General features: G+C 33.2%; 1 protein-coding gene across 2 annotated transcripts in view; it reads left to right on the top strand.

Moving 5' to 3' along the window:
- The first annotated feature begins 1,581 nt into the window (after positions 1 to 1,581).
- LOC106468634 (signal peptide peptidase-like 2B) overlaps positions 1,582 to 21,600 on the top strand; it is a 55,660-nt gene continuing 35,641 nt past the window's right edge. For both annotated transcript variants that reach the window (XM_022396981.1, XM_022396980.1), the window contains exons 1-6: positions 1,582 to 1,686; positions 6,368 to 6,490; positions 9,712 to 9,900; positions 13,201 to 13,287; positions 17,279 to 17,418; positions 20,221 to 20,396. In XM_022396981.1, coding sequence (XP_022252689.1) covers positions 1,603 to 1,686; positions 6,368 to 6,490; positions 9,712 to 9,900; positions 13,201 to 13,287; positions 17,279 to 17,418; positions 20,221 to 20,396 — 799 coding nt within the window. In that variant the 5' untranslated portion in view covers positions 1,582 to 1,602. The remainder of the gene's footprint in view (positions 1,687 to 6,367; positions 6,491 to 9,711; positions 9,901 to 13,200; positions 13,288 to 17,278; positions 17,419 to 20,220; positions 20,397 to 21,600) is intronic.

Raw genomic sequence — 21,600 nt, 5'->3', positions numbered from 1 at the left:
TGTGTGTAAGTAGTGAGTAATTGAACTGCAGTCAGAAGTATTGTTGACGTTCGTTGATATAGCGTTTGTTATAGAGCGACTGTTAGAAAATAAGTGTATCGTAAAGTTGTATTCGGAAAGAATAAACCAGTTTTATTAAGTAAGGACTTATGTCGCTAAAGTTTCGTCTGAACGAAGTTATGGAAAATCAATTAACAAACGGAGACGTAACAGTGGGATCATCAAAGCCGTCAAATCCACCTACAGGAAAAAACTTCTTCGCCATATCCTCCTTAAGATGGATGTGGCTAACAGTGCTGCTGATCTGGCCGGCAAGGTCACAGTGCTGGATGCCATATCTTGGCTGAAGTATGCCTGGGACTGTGTGCAGGCTGAAACCATTCAGAAGTGCTTTGCACACTGTGGATTCAGCTTTGCTACAACTCCCACGGCCTCTGCTGATGCCACAGAGACGGCTCCAGCCGAACTGCTGCCACTGCTTCAGGGGTCGTCATGGGCAGATTTTGTTGAGTGCGACAACGAGGTCACGGCAACGACGGAGGTGTTTGATGTCATGGAAACTGCCTCTGAGGTCGAAGAAGAAACAGAAACAGAAGCCCTAGCAGCTTCTCACATCTCGGCCCGACAAACTTATTCCCACTTTCAAGAAATAAGAGACCGAGCACTAGCAACCAACAACAAAAACTTCTGGACATTGCCCTCGCAGGTTTGTCTGCTGTCGAACTTGATGTGTCATGTGTTAAGCAAACAAAACTGTCTGATTTCTTTATGTAAGATGAAGTTGTGTAAGTTGATATTGTGCATGCTTTGAATATTGATTAAAAAAAATTATAAAAAATATTTGCTGACTATTCATAGTGTTTCCACAGTTCGCATTTTTCATTTAGCCTGACGATCGCTGCCTCTGACATTTACCTCTTAAAATGCAAAAATCTACGAAATGGCGAAAAAAAAACCCCATAAGTTTTAGACGTTGAAATCAAACAATAAACACATTAGTTGTTTAATGCCACTTTATTCACATAAATAATCACTCTCTGCTTGTCCACGAATTTGGCACGAAAGGTGTGAAATCATCAATCAGTCGCGCTTGATTACCACTCGCCTCTGGCCTGTTTTAGGCCCAGCATGGCCAGGTGGTTAGGATGCTCGACTCGCAATCTGCGGGTCGCGGGTTCGCATCCCACCAAACATGCTCGCCCTTTCAGCCGTGGGGGCGTTATAATGTGACGGTCAATCCCACTATTCGTTGGTAAAATAGTAGCCCAAGAGTTGGCGGAGGGTGGTGATGACTAGCTGCCTTCCCTCTAGTCTTACACTGCTAAATTAGGGACGGCTAGCGCAGATAGCCCTCGTGTAGCTTTGCGCGAAATTCAAAACAAACAAACAAGCTGGCTGTTTATTATAAATTTATTATGACATACATTTTTAACTTTAACAAGCTACATCATTGATAAGTATAATATTCTATTAGTTATATTCGTTCTATCGAGTTTCTTGAAATTAACGAGATTAAATAATATTATACTCAAAGCATTTCTAAAATTGAAAAAGTGTCGATTCAATTAGGTGACTGACGTCATTTACCTTACTATCAGTATCATGGCTGTAAAGAACTGTGAAACTGTTATATGGAGAGTTGTCGATTTTTATGTTATTATCACGCTGATATTGACATATTTTAAGGTAAGTTTGATAAAATTCGTAAAACCCACAGATTAATTATGTAGTTTTAAGTGTAGTGTATTTTATGAATACTAATTTAGTAATTACAACAAATAGACTCAGTGATACGGACTCCTAAGTTACTGACACTTCAGAACTCGCTGAGCCTGCACGAGAGCAAGGTAATATTATGTTATTAACTTAGTGAAAATAGGCTGGATTTATGTTAGTTGCTATTGTGTTATTGTTTGTATCAATTAACTTTGCGTTGTTAGTAGTACATAGTAAATAATTAAAATACTGCTGAAGAAGGCAAACAGGAGTTGCCAATGGCTCAAATTTTCAAAACAAAACACACACACACATTTCAATTATTATTATTACTAGGTCCTTTGTATTAAAAATAGCGTTTTGCTCTTAATACACGGTTATAATACTTTTTTTTTGTGTGCTCTAGTTTGATAGATATAACTATGAGCAAGAAGAAGCCTATGTGTCTATGTAGTTACATAAAGTATTAATTTTTGTAATATACCGATTACTGAATTCTGTAGTTTGGGCCTATGCAGTCAGTATTGTTATGTAATTATAAAGTATAATACTGAAAAATTAAAATAGTAATGTTAGTATGATTCTTGAGTTACAAATACAGTTTAACTGTAACAGTTATATGATAATGTTTTTGATATATTCAAGTAATACTAATACTGCTAATGTTGGAGTTATTTGCTAATTTTGTTTCTAGGACAGTATTATATTATAATTTGTAACTAAAGTTAAAAATATATCTTATTTTTTTTTTTTACAAATAAGGATGCATTGTGATTAATAAGAACAGTTGGGCTATTCTGTTCATATAGATGCCCATTCTTTGTAGTCTAACAGTTAGAATCTGGTGTTTTACTAATTTTCATTTGGGCTATATCCTGAGGTAGGTGACTGTTCAGTTAATAATATTAAAACATCCGACTAATGACTGCTGACCCATAAACCACATAATACATAGTCTCTTATCTTCAGAATAACATATGGAATACAAAAGTACAAAGAATTACTTGTTTCTCTGAGGTTATCTGCACACCTGCACTTGAGAAAAAGAAAAGTGTAAATCAATCATTTAATTTTCAGGAAGTTATTGATTTTCACTGTTAAACTCCTGTACACTACTGCAGACAGAAATTTATTCCATAAATCAATCACTCTGTAAGAAAAATTAAATTCTTAACTGGAGCCTAGCTTGCCTTTCCCAAATGTTCAGTTGTGTCTTCTCATCCTGTTGTCTTCAAAGTATAGTATAAAGAAATCTTCTCATAATGTTGTAAACTTTGATAAGATCGTTTGTTACTTACCCTTCTATTCTTAATAGAGAGTAACGTATATTAACCTATTCCCATAAAATAACTCTTCTGTTTCTGGAATCATGCTAGTAACCATCCTTTGAACCCTTTCCAGTAAGCCGATGTCCTTTCCTAAATGAGGATTCCATACTGCATTAACCAAAGTTAACAGTGGACATGAACATCAGTTATTCATACATGTTTCACAATGATTGTAATGCTTCCTTAGCCTATTAATTCATATAGGGATGGGATACAAAGATTTCTTTTAAATTAATTATACATAAGAAGTAATATCTTGACTCAATGGAAGTGGAAATGTTAGGGCACTTTGTAAGAATTATATCTGGCATTTAGTCTTTTTTTCTGAAAATCTTACAGAAATATGCATTAGTTTATGATGAATCTAGAGGTGTATGCTGACCTATAATTGAATAACATCCAAAACAGTTATGATTGGCTTTTGTCAGTAGATTTGTTTGATTTTTTTATCATAATTCAGACAGTGGTCATAGTATTGTTGTGTTACATCATCTCTGGAACACTCACCATTCCCAAACTTTTTGTGAAACTGTGAGGAACTTCTGAGACAATGAGCCAAAATCTCTTGGGTGTTTATTGTTTTTGAGATGGAAATGAGCTTGGACTCAAAGCTAATCTGCAGATGTATAATAAAATGTTCAAGGTGTTTTGGGTGTAGCAGATGCATATGTCATCACTATGGCATACCAGTTACAAAAGTTAGCTGTAAGAGAGGACAGAAACTGTTTCACTTGACTCTTTGACCATTGCAGACTATGGGGCAGCCATGGATTGAAGTATGACTTTCCTGCATTCCTGAGGAATTTAACTTTGACTGAGGAATTTCTTTTTGTTTTAGTTGGCTTTCCCAATTGAGAATGCATGATCTATCTCTATTCCTTTAGTTATGACCAATGAAAGTGAACATATTGGATGGATTAAATAAAAATAAATTCATGAGGAAATCCAACTTTACGTGAGGGAATGTAATCTTCCTGATAGCTTTCCCTTGAGTGGATTTAATTTTATTTCATTATTTTTATCCCTGGCAGCCTTATCCTCTATCTCCCTTTTTTCTCATTCCTGCCCTCTTTTTTTCTTCTCATGTCATCCCTCTTTTTTTGTCCATTTTTGTGTACTCCATTCCTTCTTTCCCTCTGCTCCTTCAAGAAGGGGATTTCAATGTCATTCTACATGCTCTTACTCAGCCTTCTTTCATATCATTGACTACCCCACTTGCTTTGCTATTTTTTGCCAGTGGTCATCGTGGGTCAGATGTGTGTGCTCTTGATGCAATAAAAGTTGCAGCTGAAAATAGAGGTGAAGGATACTACATGCTTGTGCTGTAACAAAATCTTATTTGCTCCAACCTAGATTATGCACTACCTATCAGTGTGAGTGTTACACAGCAAGATAAGATTAAAAAGATACATGGGGGTGTACTACATTGTCCCTTATCAAAGCCCTATTACACCTTAAAATCTACAGAGAAAGCCTGTCATCATCCAATTAAAAACCATGAAGGATAGCCACCTATCATCATAGCTACAGATGTTTCCTACACCAAAGGTAGTGAGAGAGGTGGTTGGGCATTCATCGTTTTGCAGAGCAACAACATTCTGCACGAAGCTTGGGGAACATTCAAACTTCTGACAAGTATAACAAGATAGAGCTGGAACCATAAAGCAGTCTCTCCTCTGGATTGCTGAAAGCAAAGAACTTCAAATAAATAGTGCTTCCAACATAATATTTGTGACTGACTCACCACAGTACTGCTTAAAATTGAGACTGATTGGTCTCCAGAAAGCAAATTAATTGCATGGTAAGACAATCACCTGGATGTAAATTTCAGGTTATATACAGTAATAAAGGTAAATGAGGAAGCTGACAAACTTGGAATAAAAATCTTTTTATCATATCCATCACAACTCTACTAGTAGGATATCAACCTGTTCTGTATTAGTAAGGTGGAAGGAGCAACCATGAAAGGTCTTCTTCAACATTCAGATAGTATAAGACTGGTTGAAAACAAAGTATTGTATAGTGTAGTATAACTAGGAAAATCAAAAGTTGGAATATCAATAGGACAGTATATAGCCAGAAGGCTACTGGTAACAGCAGTAAAGAATTCTATCTCCTGTTAGGCAGCCAATCTTCACATGAGGGGGGTCAATACCTGTTAGTGCAACCCCTGTTATTATCACCTAGTGCTCAACAGTTTCACTCGACAAGACTATTCAGCAGCACAAAAAAAGATTATAAAATTTTGCTTAAAATAAATTATCATAAAAACAGAAAAAAAACCTCATAATTTCTGGTTGTGATTTCTCCCAATCAACTACTGAAAACTTACATGTATAAAGAAGCTGGGACTGCCTTAAGTGATGCCCATTACCTTAAATAAAAAAATTAAAAATAGTGTTCATCATTTTAGTAGGGTACCAATGGTGGCCCACAGGAATAACCTGTAATTTTATTTATAAAGCAATTTAAATCAGGAATAATCCATATGCTTTGGATCCCTTGATCTTAGCCTTGAAAAGGACTATCCCATGCTTAATATAATATCAAGGTTCACTATCAATATTAATGTTCTAATCTGTAAAAGGTAACCAGTAATTCCTAAATCACCTTACTTTCAATATTTTAAATAAGAATGGATTCACTCAATCTGCATCTCTCTGCTCAGCTTTCCAACGGCTGTTGTCACGAATTCCTTAGCCATGTGGTCAACTAATGCACGGGTCCTGCCAAGAGAAAACTTCCAAAGACAATATTCAACTCACCGAAGGTCTCTGTTTTTCTCTTCTTTTCCACGTATCCTCTCTGCCCTTCATACAGCTTGTGAATTCGTCATTAGGAAAATTAACTGTTAAACTTCTACTCATGTTAGCATTTAAGTCTTAGAAGCTCTGGCCGCTTAATGCTTAATTATGTGGTGGGGTGAAGAGAAACAGTTTCTGACCACCCCTGTTTATATTTCATTCCCCTAAGGGGAATGAAATATACTTTGAACCTAAATTCCTATCATGCTAGATTGGATTTGAGTAATGAAGTCTGTGAAAACTGATAATTTGGTGGACTGTGCAAAAAGCCTGAAATTGTAATCTCTCTCTTTCTGTCCATTTATCAATGATATTGTCATTTACATGTGTCCCATTTTGATCATTCACTTAATTAAAATAAACTAAAACATTAGAAATAGGTGTTAAGAAACTTCATTGTTTTGTATGAAATTGGAGATTTCAATCAAATTATAAATTCATATTTTGTTCTTTTCAAGTTGATGTAATGTTTTGTAAATTTATACTAAAGTTTTATTAAAACAACTTTTACTTCTGTAGGAAGTAGGTGGTGCAAATTACCATTATGGTGTTCTTGCTGCCGAGTCCTCATCAGAAAGTAAAAATTTTTGTATTATGTACCTTGAAGACTTCTTACCCTTGCCAACTGTCAAGCAGAAAGAGGTATGAAGAACTTATTGATGGTAATTAACTGGTATACTTACTTTACAAAATTCCATATTATAGTATCTTGTAAATTCTGTGATTAACATAAAAGTATCTTGTTTGTCAGTTTTATTACATCTTTTATAACCTTCTGTTGAGCAGAATGACATACAAATAGTCTGAAAATATGTTAAAAGAAATTTTAAAAGCACAAATGTTATTAAAGGGAAAGGCATATTTAACGTTGTTTGATATGTTTTCAGGTTTGTACGAGAACATCTCTTATTGTTAATGCTAGCTATTTTCAAAGCCAATAACTTGCAAATGAATCATATGGTATTGGTCTAATATTGGGAGGAGAGGTAAAATACACTGTGTGTTTTCTGGTGGTAATGTCAATTTTTAAATCCTAATTTAGTTTTTTTCAATATTTTAATCCTAAAGTGATTTTTGATTGATTATTAAGAAATTTTTGAATGGATTCCTAGAAGTATGTTTTAGTTGGGCAGTTGCATTATATAAACAGTAGTGCACATTGAGAAAATGAGATCTGTGAGGATTATGTGCTTAAAATTAGGTTATGTTATCAATGGATTTTCTATTTAAAAAATTACCCCACCTTCCCTTTTTTTGCATGTAAACTAATTATTCATGATGTATTTTCAGTGTTTGTATGGTATCTGTCTACTTTTTGATTTGTACATTAAATTACTATAACTTAAGTAAATTAATTTTAATGTATACTGATAAACCACTATTTTAAAGCTATTTATTAATTTTACTTGTATTCCAATCTCCATATGTCGTGATTACATTGTGCAAATCTCTCTTCTACCTTTTTAAGTTATGCAAAACTGAATTTTGAATTTTAAATGTGTTTTAAATTTGTGTTAAATGTTTTCATATTGTTATCAAAAATAGTTTTAATAACTGTTAAAGAATTTTAATAGTGTCAAAGTTAGTTGTAACTTCATGCATTCAATAAAAATATATATCAAACACTAACAAAATGCATTGCCTTGTGTCTCGTCATAGAAATGAAAAGTCAGTGCATTGTTTTTGTGGGAACCAACATGATCCACAATCACACTCGGCTAATTAGTGCCAAAATAGGTTGATTTTCAAAAAAGAAAAATTGGATCCATGACCTTATCATGTTATAATGAGAATCATGCTAAAACTAGTCTCGTATTGAGTCAGCAATGTAAACTTAAAAGTGTGTAAGATGAATCAACAATGAAACTAACTTTGCGTCAGTGATAAATGTCAGACTTACATTAAAGATTATGAAGAAAGATAGAAACTGGATGATAGTGAAGCTGGTTAAATAAAAATCTTTAGAAGAACTTTGTAAGGATAGAAAAAATATGTGAACATTTTTCGTCCTAAGTGCCTGTATGTACTTGATATAATAAAATGTTTTTATATTAAAACATATTAAAAGATAATACTAAACATTTAATGAGAACTACTGTAACTTAAGGAAAATATTTGAATTGTCTGCATCATTGAGATATTAATCCCATGGTGGTAAATAGAAAGACTGAGAAATTAAAAAATAAATAGAGCACCAGGGCTAGATAAGTGTCTTCCTAGGGTTATAAAGGAGGCCAAATATCAGGTATGTGAGCCTGGTTCTTTCATTTTTGGTAGGTTAGTGGAAAGTGGGTAGATGCCTGAGGGCTGGAGAGTTGTCAGTGTTACTCCTATTTTTAAAGATGGTGATTTGCCCTGAAAACTATAGGACAGTTAGTCTTACTTCTGTAATGAGAAAAATTCTGGATAGTCTCATAAAAGAAGGTTCACAAAAACATTTTGTGAAATATCATTAAAGGAAACCAACATAGGTTCACCATAGTGGATTCTAGCTTACTAATCTGTTGTTACTTGGCATCTGGACTTGATGTACTTAGGTTTTCAAAAAGCTGTTTGATCAGGTGCCACATAAAAAATTAGCAAAAAAATGACATTGGTAGGGATTGGGGGAAGACTTGTAGGGTGGTTGAATGATAGAAGGCTAAAGGTTATTATTAATGGAGTCCAGTTAAACTGGACCCTTATTACAAGTTCAGTGGACTCAGGGGTCATTACTTGGAACATTTCACATTTATACTAATGATATTGATAGAGTCATAATCAGTAAATTAGTAAAATTTTCAGATGACATTTAACTCTGGTATATTCAGCTATATTGAGGATGTTAAGGTGTTAAAGAATAACTTGGATCAATTGGAAATTTGGACAAACATATAGTAAATAACCTTTAATTATTCTAATTGCAAGGAATGCATTTGGGTTATCATAATTTGGATCACATATTTATTATATATAGTAACTCATTAGTGCAACTGAAGAAAAATATGTTGGCATTTTGGTATATAAGTCACTTAAGTAATCAAAGCTAATATAATTTTATAGCACATATAAACATAATTATGAGCAGAAAGAGGTAATTATCTCTTTATAAAAATCACTAATATCTCTCTTGGAATAATGTGTATAGTTTTTGTCAGAGGATGGTTACTAGGATGATTCTGGGATGCCAAGGCTTATTTGAAAGGGATAAGTTCAGAACTCAACTCATTTTATCATGAGAAAAGAAGGGTAAGAGGTGAAATTGTAGTTTACAGTATTATCCTGGAGATCAATAGGATAAAGACCTCTGATTTCTTTTTGTTATATTCTGATGACAGGATGAGAGTACACAAGTTGAACATTTTGAAAATATGGACAGAAAAAGCTTCAGTTAAGATACTTTTATTTTTCTAATAGGGAAATTGATTTATGGAATGAATTGCTACCAGAAATAATGAAAGCCAGCACTTTACGGGAATTTAATAGGGTTGATGATGTACTGAAAAATAAGGGTAGATTTAAATTTCTGGTTTTCTCAAGGCCAAATGCTCCTTTGTTATCCATATTTTAACTGATTGTTGAGTTATGGCTGATGTGCTAGATAACTGTTTTCCATTTTTTTTCATAATGGAGCCTTAGAAGAGAAGATTAATTTTTGGTTTGTTGTAGTGATTACAATATTTTACTTGGGAAAAAAATTTAGCTTTTAAGGTAAAAAAATAAAAATCAACACAATAAGGTCACTTATCATTTATGTATTGAAGTTTTGATGATGTTTTTTTTCTAGAATATTCAGAATATTGGTATCTTCCATTATGAACACAGTTCCATGGTTTCAGAAAGAAGTTCTGAAAATCATGAAAATACTTTTTTAATATTTTCAGGACTTTAGGCCACTCCTTGACCAGTCTAACAGAGAATTCTGTGACACACCACCACCTGAATATCACCCCAGTTTTGAAGAAAAAGTAGTTCTGGTGAGAACAAGCAACTGTAGTGTGGTATCTCAGGCTCAGGTAGTACAGAATTTGGGTGGAGCAGGATTACTGGTAACTGTTCCTGAAGAAAACATGGTAAGTATCTGTGTAAACATGCAAGAATCTATTGTGATTTGAAATCGCTTTAAAATACTCATTAGGGTGTGTAAATTTATTCATCTGCCATTTTATTTAAATTATCTCATTTACTGTATTGACTTGAAACAAAATTCAGTAGTGCAGTGTTAAATATGAGTACTGGAGCCCTTTGAAAATTTGTGTCACGTGTGTTGTCACCATCAGATTAAAAATTTCATATTCATAGCCAAATTTCTTTTTCTGGATTTCCGTGCTCTGGCAGTACTACATCCCTGACAAAAACTGATGTAAAAGGCTTGTGTTCTGCTGGTGAAAATATCTCGCATGTTGGTTGTGAAGTAGATGTACTCCATGAAAACATTACATTTTCTAAAGGAAGAAAACAAATTTGGGTACATTTTGACTCATTTTCTTTGCATGTTTTGTATACGAAACAAATGTATTAAGTTGAGGCTGTAAACTGTTTTAAAAAGTTATTTTTTTCAAAGTTTCAAGACACTGTGAGATTTTTGTTTTTAATTATTATCAAGATTTATGTGTCTTTGAAAACTATGACAGTACTTGAAATGACCTTTTTAGAATTAAGACTCTGAAAACCTGTAAAGTATACTCAGTACTGCCTAAATTTTATAAAATTCCTTGAAAATAATAAATTCTTAGTGAAAATTGGCAACTGATGAACAGCCAACAATCTCCATGAATCATTATAAAGTTGGTAAACATCACTCTACTGATGTCTATTTATTATCCTCACATGACCACTATTAATCTATTGGTCAAGGGGTCACACATAAACAGGTGAAATTTAAAGTGTTGGTAATTTTCAAGCTATGCTTAATTATTTTAGGGCAAAAAAATGACTGTAGTGTTTCCTAATATGAAACTAGACTTTATAATAAAAATAAAAGCTGACTTTGCTCTTGCTAACTGTGACATATGAAAACTATTGGATCTAACTACTATACAAGGAGACAGAAGGCAAATTTCAGTCATATAATCAGTGTTAAATACATGTAATAGAAATTCATTGGTACCAGTTCTTTTCTTTATTATCAGTTTTATTTTTGTCAGAAGGCTGTACTAAGCATCTGGCATATGAAATGATGGCAAGGTTTAAAGAACTTCAAATTAATTCAGATTAGTCTTGCTTTTGAACTATTCACTTAATTTGTATTGGATATCTTATTGAGAAGATACAACAACTGAAAGTTATTTCTGCATATTTGTATTATTTTGTATCAAAAGCTTAAAGATCAGAAAAAATTATCTGATGCATCACCGTTGTTGATTCAGTCTGTGTGTAATATGGACACCTTACTTAGCAGACTTTGAGTCCTGTTGTGTGATAGGTGCTAGGTGTTGTATATTTTGTTATTCTCTAAACATGAAATGGATTTCTTATATGTTTGATGATCTCCTTCCTTACTATGTACAACTAGATCGTTGACAATAGCCTTGACTAACTCAATTATAAAACATTGTGTAATCCTCGGTACTGTTTATTTAAAAAATGTTATAACAAATTACACAAGACAGTTCATAAAAACTGGAAAATTACATTTACATGCCGAGAAGCAAATTCATTTAGGCACTAATAGATTAAAGTCTACATGGTAATTCCGATAGTGATGACAAACTATTATATCTTCACCTAACTCAGCAGTGGAGTATTTATATGCTGCAGCTCAGCATACATCAGTGTCACATGTTTACAGTTATTAACATAGCAGTATGTCACAAGCTAATCCTCAATAAACACTTTGTACAAAGCAGGGGATGTTGAGTTGCATCATATACCATAGTTTAAGTTAAGAGAGATAATTGCACAAACCTTATCTTGGAAACTTGCAAGTTATCATTAATAGAAGTTCTGTGTGTGTATGTGTAATGTGATGATTATGTGCCAAAAGATACCTGCATCTCTAAGAAAAAACAATTCTAACTTAATACCTCACAAACTTTACTGTGTATGTCAAACCTTCATTTAGATTTTGAAGTTTTTGAACTTTTAATATATCAGTCTTGATAAAGAAATAAAGCCCCCCCAGTGGCAAAGTGGTATGTTTGTGGACTTACAGTGCTAGAAGACTGGTTTCGATACCTGTGGTTGGCAGAGCACAGATAGCCCATTGTGTAGCTTTGTGCTTAATTACAAACAAACAAAGGAATGAACAAAGTTTTTATATAATAAGATAATGGATTCGTATTTCGAGGAAGTATTTAAGAGAGGACATACACACAGTAATTTGTATTGGAATATGTAGATTTTCAGGGGTGCTGTCCAAGTTTAAAACACTAACTTAATTTTTTTCTCTATGTTTACTATGTTCTTGAAAGTATGTTATTTCCAAGATAAAATTTGTTTGTTTTTTAACTTTTTTGCTGTGTGCAGAATTTGTTACTTTTTGTCACAATATTTTACCTTTTAAATATAATTTCATAAAACCATATGTTAAAAACTGTTAAGATATTCAGCTCACTTTGCTCGTAACATAAAACTACAAAGTTCTTGTACTAATTTCATAAGAACTTTGTTACAAAAAATCATTTTAGTGCTATGTCAATAGGAAGTATTTAGTGAATGACTTCTCCATTTTGTAAACATATTTTGTTTATACTTCACATGTTACAAAAATGTCAGACACCAGCTACACAATGCATATCAACTTGGAAATTCAGGAAAGGCATTTTGCTATTAGTATACAAGGTATGATTAAGTTGAAAGATTCATAAGAAGTGTTCATATTTGTAAAGTTCATAATAGATGTATGTATTTATTTATAACTATAAAAGAAGCATGTGGATTGTAAGGTCAGAAAATAATTGAAGTCCTGTTAGTGCACAGAATACATGAAAAGGTCTGTAGTAATGCCATCATTTACAAAACTTCAGTATACATAAAATTTATAAGGTGAATAATGACTGTAGTTATATATTAGTATACACAAGAAACACAAGTTGTAAGTTCCATTCTGTGTGTTTGTTCACATATTAATGAAATCTTATTCTTTACAGAGGTTGATTTTTTGTGTTGTTCAGATGAACCCTTTTTGAAAATATATTTACTATTCAGAGCTTGAATTTAGAAAATTTGTACAAGAAGTTTTCTTAACCCATTGACTGCTGGTTTGCTGTATAGAGTATGGTTTTCCTCTGGCAGATGAATATAAGTGTGCTGTATACGGTGTACAGCTTGCAAATATTCCGTACAAGTTTAGAGTAACCACAGTCAATGGGTTAATGTTTTCTTTGGGAACAAGGAAAAAAATTGTTGAAAATTAAGAACCTGTTTTTTAGAGTGCAGTAGAGGGTAACAGCTCCCTAGCACAGGACATCAACATTACAGTGGCTTTGATTTCTGATAGCTCTGTTCGTCAACTTGAGGTGAGTTTTCATTATTAGTAATTCTGATGTTTGATAATTCTCATCTGAAATTTGAGTTGAGTGTATGCTGTTCATTATTTTGCTCTAATTAATTTCTAATTGTTGTACTCAATAAACAGAATTGAGTTGGCACTATGTATTACTCTGATTTCTGCTAGCTCTGTTCACTGAGTAAACATACATTTTTACCATATGCTACCAAGATTATCTGCTTATTGACTAGAGGTGATTAGATACTATATGTTAATCTTATTTGTCATATTTCTGTTTTTCCCTATCTTCAATATTGGGAAAAATATCTTAAATATTAATGTTATATTCTAAATTTTACTGAGATTAAAATGTTCTTTCACATAACTGGATTGATAAAAGCATAACTCAAAAAAAGAATGTAGTAAATAGTTATTTCCAGGGTAAAGAGTCTTAGTGCATTTGTATAAATTCCAACAGTTATTTTACTGCATGTTTTGAATGTCCTATATTACATGTTAGTGTTAAAATGTTTAACTTTTAGTTAAATATGAAGTTTGAAATAATACAGTGTTACTAATTTCATGATTTTGTTTTACATCATTCACAAAGCAATTTTTACTTCTTATACTTTCAAAGCCTTGCTGCTCAGTATTTACTTTTTATTCAGTTCTAAACTTAGATTTAAAAATAAACCTAAGTATAAAGTACTGAAAAATATTTAAATGAAAATCATTAACCCTCTTGCTGCAGGTAGGCCAAAGTGGCCTTTTTTTTGTTTTAGAAAGTTTCATTCAAAATTCAATTTAACTATTTTATTGTCATTGTAGATAAGTAAACGTGGCATCCAAATGTATGTAATAGATCAATTTTTGATATTACATAAGTTTTAAGTTCGTTATTTTATAAGGAAATATTTAAAAAATCCTCAACCTACCCTGGTATGAGAATTGTGACATTTGTTTTCCAGGTCTTCCCTTTTCTCTTATTTTTTACCACCCCTCTGAGAAGTACAGGATTTGACATAAATTACTCATTATAATATAGCTATTAATGAGGCAAAGCATAATTTTTACAGTCTTCAATCTTCTTTATTTATGGAGCCATAAACAAAAAAAACGAGACCCACTTGCCACACACCTACCACATCATCTCTTTCACAAATTGCCAATGAATCTGTCTGTTGTTTTATACTATATTATTTATAACCAATAGAAAGTTAAAGTTTTAATCTATCAAATGATTAATTATACTGTTTTCTGTTCAGAGTATTGTCTATTTTGCCTCCAGTTCGAAAATTTCTCTCGAGTCATTTGCATCAACCAGCTTAGTTAAATTTTTAAAGGCTTTTATTGCATAGTTATAAAGCTAGGTAAATTATGGTAGTTATAGGGTATTGTGTGCTTTGTTCATGTTATTATTCTGTGTTTTTAGGTGCATTATTTGACTGAATAAAAAATCATTTAGTCTACTACTAACATTAATATTAAAAATAGTAGGCTTAACTTTCATGGACAGTCGACAGCAAAAGAACAAATAAACACAGGAAAGTACCATATTTCTTGTTTTTTGTGTATGTTCTTTATTTATTGTTATAAAAGTAAGTAAAATGTAAAAATGAGAAATTTATTAGGTTAGATAATGAAAAAAAAAAAATTCATGAAGCATGTTCACGAGCAGTTTGTGTGTTACACAATTTAATATGGTAACTTGAGCTACACTTTTACCAAGTGATTTACAACTTGTGTGGTAGGATTATTGGTTAGACATGGGTCATAGGGCAATAAAATAATACAATTTAGGTATAAACAGATGTGTATACTGTTACAATCTTTAAGCTATTTAGGACAAACAATTGTAGTTTCCTGTTACAATTTGCAGTCATTCTAGAAAGAAAAAGGTAATTTAGATTTATTTCATATTTTTTATGGTGGTTACAAGTTTGGTCAAGTTGACCAACCTCATATAGAGTTAGTGTAGAAAAAATAACAGATAAAATATAAAGTTTTATGGAAAAAAAAAACGTTTTCAGAGATTACACAAATTAAAGTTGACAATTTTCAGGTGAAGAAAAGTATTTTTAATCTTAACATAAAATCATCTTGCACTCAGAGCAGTCAACTCTGACTTCACATATTCACAGACAAAATTTTCCTAAAAATACTTAATTACAAATAATCCTATTTTATATGTACAAAAGACTCGTAATGTTTACTGAACACTTGCAAAATTTCATGAAAATACACAAAATATATTGTAGTATGAAAACTGATGGCCACTTTGGGATTACAAAGCCAGTGTACTCTGCTGAGCCTGTAGTCAGAAGCTTAATTTATATGAATTCAACTTGATAGAATTTCTTAAAATTATTAACTTAAGTAATATTTTTTAAAATTAGCTAAAAATATGTCAAAATAATATTAATGAAAACAATAGTTCAACAAGTTACAAATCAATCTTGGTACAAGTCAACTTTAAATTTTAATTAGGCATTTTATTTGTTTTTCTTGTGAGATATGCAAGTTATTGGCTTTGAACAAGAACTAATCTGGATCTATATCTGTTTATAATACTGATGAGTATTCATGGTTAATGCACAGATGCTTCTCACACGCACACAAACAGTTCAAAACAGAGGTCAGCATTTCTTTGTTTTAAATTGATGAACAATATATTCAACACTCTTTGGGATAAACTGCAAGAGAATTAGGAAAAATCACGTGTCTAAGAAGTTGTAAATAAATGAATCACTGGCATAATTTATCATAGGGTATATGAAAAAAGCATAAATCCTCACTGACATATAGTTTATGACAACCTTGTTTTAAAAGCTTTCAGATTCAAGCTGAAAGGTTATGGAGTTACTTTTAGTTATGTTTACATGAAATATGACATGATTACTTTTATTTTGTGCAAACAAAAGGTCCTTTAATATTTCAATGCAATTTCTGAAAGATTGGATGCAAATGTTTTTGCAAAGCTCGTTTTGGATTGAATGGACTACTGATTAACAAAAATTTTTACTGTACAAGATTCATTATTAAACTTAGGTTTGAGGAGCAACAAACTTATAGATGTGTCATGGCCTGGTGGATAGGATGCTTTACTTGCAATCTTTGGGTCATGAGTTTGAATCGTATCACAGCATATGCTCACCCTTTCAGCCATAAGAGGCATTATAATATGATGGCCGATCCCACTTTTCATTAGTAAAAGTGTAGCCCAAGAGATGGCGGTGAATGGTGTTGACTAGCTATCTTCCCTCTAGTCTAAATTAGGGATGACTAACACAGATCTATGTTTGTGTGAAATTCAAAAACAAACAGAAAATTATATATCATTATTATAAAAAGTAGCATCAGAAAAGTATAAATATCTCTTAATCAGTTTGCTCATCCAAATAGAAAATCCCATAAAGAGTTAGTTAGAAAAAATCTAAATTAAACTTTTTATTACAGGCTGCTGTTAAAAAGATGCTTTTAAGATATTTTGATGTCCAATTAGAACTTCTGGTAATGAAAGTATTGTAGAATATAATTCCTATGTATGTTTTTGATATGAATATTTTTTGTACAAGATATTTAAAAAAATCAAAGGACACTAAAATTATTTGTATGTCTTACATTAATTTTTAAGACTTAGATGAAAAATAAATGTATAAAGGAAAGATGGCAAAAATTTTAATGTTTTGTTTAATGAGATTGTAATATTTTGTCTTTGGGTAAAATACATGCAAAAAAATACGACATTTTGTGAAAAACAGGAACTAAAAATAACGACACTAGAAGTAGAATTTATTTTTTGTAAAACTTTTTATGGCATAAACTTCATATATTTTCTATCAAATGTAAATTAATTCATAGATAAATTTATTCTGGGTCTATTTCACGGGACTGGACGCTACATTTCCATGGAATTCAACTTAGTTCTGTAATAATAATAATAGTTGTATGTAAATAAACTGTTTTTTGACTAATGTTACAAGCATTACATTAACCCAAACTATTATATTTATTTTCAGAACCTAAGTGCTGATGTCAGGGTTTTGCTTTTTGCCCCTGATTCATTCAACGTTGATTTTAGTCTTTTTATCATCTGGGTTGTAGCAGTATTCACTGTAGCAGTAGGATCATGCTGGTCAGGACTTGTGAAACAGTCATTGTAAGTATTAATTTCTTCAGTCTTTTATAAACCTCTTGTATGGGTTTTGTTTGTCCCTTATGAAAAGTTCTAGACTCTCTTCACATATAACCTTCATTTTTTATAGTTCCTTTCATTCTTTCTCCCTCCTTGACTATCCAAGAGAGTGGCACACCTTCTGTAGTTCATCTGTATGTTATACTTTCTCCCCTTCCCATCCTTCTATCCCTTTTTTGTGCTCTTTCATTCTTTTTGCCATCTTTATCCTCCTCACTGAATACTGTTCTTCATGCTCTTAGCCTTTTTCTCTTTAAACCTTTAGTTTTCTGTTCCTTGTGCCATATTTTGCTTAAGTCCTGTTTCTTACTTTTTTGCCTGTGGCCATAGGAGATCTAACATGTATGTCATTGCTGCTTCCCATATTCTTCATTATCCTGCTTTGGTTTTCTCCCACAACTCTCTATTGCTCATGAAGGAACAGCATGTTCACTCTTATTTCCCTTTCTTTCATTTCTCACTTTTATTCTCATTCTGATCCAAATCATTTTCTTTGTTCCATACATGTGGTTCATTGTTATTTGGCCTTCACTGCTCTTTTTCACAGTTCACTCTCCTGTCTGCTTTATTGGATGTAGATTCACATCAACCCTTTCTGATCTCCTTTCACCAAATCTGACATCTTACTCTCTCTCTCTCTCTTGCTGTTCATTTTTATTATCCATTGGAGAAGATCATGCAGGTTGGCATTTGGACTACCCTATGTATATTTGTTGCATGTTATCTTCATCATCTGACCATCTCTTCTCCTTCAGGATATCAACTTCCTCCCATTACCATCCTACATACACCTTAATGGCTCTTACTGAACAAGTTCTTTTCTTTCTCTTTTACCATTACAGGGTTTCTATTCTATGTCTCGGGATCCTGCCGAGTGGCATGCAGGCCTGCCAAGATATACTTAACTTTAAATCTGCACCAAGCAGCCATTCAGGTCTGTAAAGTTCACTGATGAGAATGGGTGTTCCACAAGACTGCTAGGAGTTTCCTCACAGTATATTATTTACTAAACAAGGCCTGATGCAGACCATACATACTAATGGGCTACCATGAGTAAAGCAGTGTTGGGATAGCTGCATATCCCACTGGTCCTTGTTGAATAAACCTGGATTGAAATGCTTTCAAAAATAGGGTTTGTGTTCACCCACACACAATCTTAAGGTGTTGCATTCCTCAGGGGCCCAGTGCACCTATACTCCCCTTCTTCTAGTGGAGTATGGGAGTCCTTACCACTCACCAGTTCTGAGCCACTGGGTTGGTGGACCATGGAGACTTCCTCCTGAGTGTGACCAATTCCACTCGATAGAGAGTGGGGTGGTGGTGTCCTGTTGGTGTAGATGGTATGAACCCTCCTCCTGCTGTGAAATGGACAATAAATTCCAAGTGCTGCCTGGTTTTGGTCTGGAATTAGACCACCAAATATAGTTCACCCCCCCCCCCAAATTTAATTTTTCCTACCTTACCACTGCCTTGAATTGGTTCCTGGGCAGTCTGGTGTTGGATTGTTGTAGAACCAGCCAACATAAATCCTCACTCATGTGTTTTGTACGAACCCTCATCCTACTGTGCACTGGACGAAAAATTCCTGCCACTGCCTGGTATTGGGCTGGTAATGATCCACCATGCTTGCTTTGACCCATTCTACTGTTGCCCAGATGTTGAGTTTCTGGTGGCCTAGTGTTAGATGTGTACAGGGTCAGCACAAATGAACATTACTTAGAGTGGTGGAAAGGAAGTCAACTTTCCCTTCTTCTCTCTGCTATGGAGGTGAAAATGGTTGGGACTCTCAGTACTATGAAAGAGATGAAACATACCCAATGTTGCTGGGTTTTGGATTTTAGTTGACTCACCATGTATGGTCTAATGCACCCTAACCACACTATGCCATAAACACTCCATTTCCTTTAGTGTGTTTCTGGACTTGTTTTTTTCTGCATGACTTGGCAACACATATCTTCATTACGAGTGAAGAGTATACCCTGGTACAAAAGGGGTGTAGTCTCCTATGGGTGTGCCTCTGTACTTTCATGGTATAGGATGTCATGTTACATGGATTCTCTTTGGGCTGTTTCTGAAGGGGGCTTATCTAGGTAGCTTTTGCACCGGTCCCTCCACCACTTCATTGTGGGATTCTAGCTGATATGTGAGAGGAGGTAAGGTAGCATGTCAGAAGTTAATATTTTTGAACACTGAAAATGTATTTCTGATAGATATTTACTTTTTACCACCTGTCCTCCCCACTTCTGGTGTAAGAAATATCATTACACAAGAGTGTCAAATTGAGAAATGATGATTAAACAATCAGTATAGAGGGATTCAGCTGCACTAGGAGGGTGTGTAGTACTCCTATTAGTGGAGGATTGCCACTTGCTCATTTGCATGCTACAGTGCAGCAGTACCATGTGGAAACATGTGAGTTTAGGTGGGAGCCTCAAGGCTAGTGGTAAGCAAAAAATTGTTCATATAGAAGGAAGCACAAAATTGAGGAAAGCTAATATGTGAGGAGAGGTAAGTATCTATCAGAAATACATTTTCAGTGTTGGAAAATGCTAACTTTGGATTTCTAAATGAAGTAAAGCAAGTGTGAAATTGTCTGTAATGTATGAGGTAATACACATAGTAATTTTTAATATTTTATTATAGAAGGTTGCGGTAATAACTTCTATATAATAATAATTGTGTATGTTTGATTCTTTCTATTAACAGAAAGCATAGGCATAGGTTGTTAGTAAAATCATTGATTCAGTTGCTTGAATGATAAAACAGGCACTTAAAGGAGACTACCAAATTGTCAGGTACTGAAATAGAGCATCATGGAAAGCCGCAAACACCACGTGAGTCTGAAGAGAGTTCAATGAGGATTACACCAATTCTAGTTGCAGTGTTTGTTCTTTGTATGGGTGCGATGTTGCTCTTATTGTACTTTTTCTTTGACTACTTAGGTGAGTAACTGTTCCTCTTCAAATAGTTTAGTCATATGTGATTAGATATGGTGGCTTAGCAGTAAGTTTGAAGGCTTACAACACTAAAAAAATCAGGTTTTGATACATGTGATGGGCACAGCAGTAGTAGCCTGTACTGTAGTTTTGGGATTAACAACAAACAGAAGATAACATTATTGGTAAAACTAACTGATTATCGTAGTTTCATAACTTAAAATTGTTTCTTAGTTACATTTGTTAGAAAAGATTGAGTATATCATTTGACTTGCTGTGTGCTTTATTTATTTTCGTTAAAAAGTCTACCTATAATCTTGACACTGTATAACAATATTTCTGATAATTTTGTGTTATATTCTTCACATAACCATTGCAATCTAGAAGTATGCTGATTTTTCTTACATGACAAATATCAGTAACTTTTGTTCCAGCTGTTCACCAAGAAAATTGTAAATTTTTTCAACTTACAATTTTAATTACTGTATATAGTATTGATAAAAATCAAGAATATAATTTTTTTCTTTTTCATGTAGTCACTGCAATTTTAGTAGTATGAAGATTGTTTTGTTTATAAAACATTACCCTAGCAGAAACAAATATATTATCCTTGTTGATAAATGTTACTTAGTAGGCCTCAGCAGAAACAAATACACCATCATTGCTGATAAAATGTTACTTAGCAGGCCCTAGCAGAAACAAATACACAATCTTTGTTGATAAATGTTATTTAGTAGGCCTCAGCAGAAACAAAGACACCATCATTGTTGATAAAATGTTACTTAGCAGGCCCTAGCAGAAACAATTACACAATCTTTGTTGATAAAGGTTATTTAGCAGGACCTAGCAGAAACAAATATATTATCCTTGTTGATAAATGTTACTTAGTAGGCCCTAGCAGAAACAAATATATTATCCTTGTTGATAAAATGTTATTTAACAGGCCCTAGCAGAAACAAATACATTATCCTTGTTGATAAATGTTACTTAGTAGGCCCTAGCAGAAACAAATATATTATCCTTGTTGATAAAATGTTATTTAACAGGCCCTAGCAGAAACAAATACATTATCCTTGTTGATAAATGTTATTTAGTAGGCCTCAGCAGAAACAAATACACCATTCTTTTTGATAAAATGTTACTTAGCAGGCCATAGCAGAAACAAATACACCATTCGTGTTGATAAAATGTTACTTAGCAGGCCATAGCA

This window comes from Limulus polyphemus, unplaced genomic scaffold (assembly GCF_000517525.1).
Source record: "Limulus polyphemus unplaced genomic scaffold, Limulus_polyphemus-2.1.2 Scaffold3091, whole genome shotgun sequence".
Lineage (NCBI taxonomy): Eukaryota > Metazoa > Arthropoda > Merostomata > Xiphosura > Limulidae > Limulus > Limulus polyphemus.
Note: the sequence above shows the minus strand (reverse complement) of the source record. Positions and strands in the feature narration are given on the sequence as shown.